At 56.3% G+C, this 936-nt stretch overlaps 1 protein-coding gene across 1 annotated transcript; it reads left to right on the forward strand.

The window, feature by feature from the left end:
- Positions 1–330: 330 nt before the first annotated feature.
- On the forward strand, positions 331–936 carry PLICBS_000082 (uncharacterized protein; the record flags this gene model as incomplete). Its single annotated transcript, XM_065599516.1, has 1 exon — positions 331–936. A coding segment is annotated over one exon (606 nt), but the record flags the coding sequence as incomplete, so codon positions are not given.

Genomic DNA, 936 nt, shown 5'->3' on the forward strand with positions numbered 1-936 from the left:
CACCGGTGGGTTCGCACGACGCCACCACACTGCATAAGCTTTTTATCAGCCGAAGTGACGGTACAGTGCATAAATGAAGTGAACTTAGCCGGGATACGTGAAGAAGGCCCCCAGACCTAAGGACCTCCACTTAACGTCACCAAAAGCTGAGATGACGAGTCAGTCGCGGCCCCGGAAGCACGCGGATACCAACGCGGGGTATAAATAAGCGAATATTGCAAGCCTGCCGCCAGTTTGTCTACCCAGATCAATCGCATGCAGCTGACAACACGTCCTTCAATATATTAGCCATTTGGAAACCTGCTTTATACAAAAGTTCACTTGCCGAAAATGAGATACATCTTGGAGCTGGCACTTCTGTCCGTCTCCGCCCTCGCTGCGCCTGCATCGATCGTTGCCCCGTCCAGTGTAGCGACGTCACCAGCGGCGAACCCTTTCATGGAGCACGACACCAGCGCCAAACGGTTAACAAGTCGCGGCTGGACCTACGATCCAAGCGAACATGACGGCCCTGCCCCACAGCCAGCATGGGATAATGGCGGCTGGACCTATGATCCAAGCAAACATGACGGCCCCGCCCCACAGCCAGCATGGGATAATGGCGGCTGGACCTATGATCCAAGCAAACATGACGGCCCCGCCCCACAGCCAGCATGGGATAATGGCGGCTGGGTGGCGGGTAATGCAAAGTTTGAACGACCTGTGACAGCGGCACAACCACGACCCGCGCTTGACAACTACGGTTCGGACGGCACACCCGATCCCAGTATTAAGTTCACGGAAGGCCCCAAGTCGCCCGACGGTGCCTCTGGACGATGCAAGACCGCCCAGGACTGGGCTTGGGAAGCATGCAAGGCCAAGAATGATCAAGAAGTTGAAGACTGCATCAGGGCGACGGATGACCTAGACAACACCCGCTGCGTCGAAAATCCAGCG

This window comes from Purpureocillium lilacinum (assembly GCF_023168085.1).
Source record: "Purpureocillium lilacinum CBS 284.36 DNA, scaffold_1, whole genome shotgun sequence".
NCBI lineage: Eukaryota > Fungi > Ascomycota > Sordariomycetes > Hypocreales > Ophiocordycipitaceae > Purpureocillium > Purpureocillium lilacinum.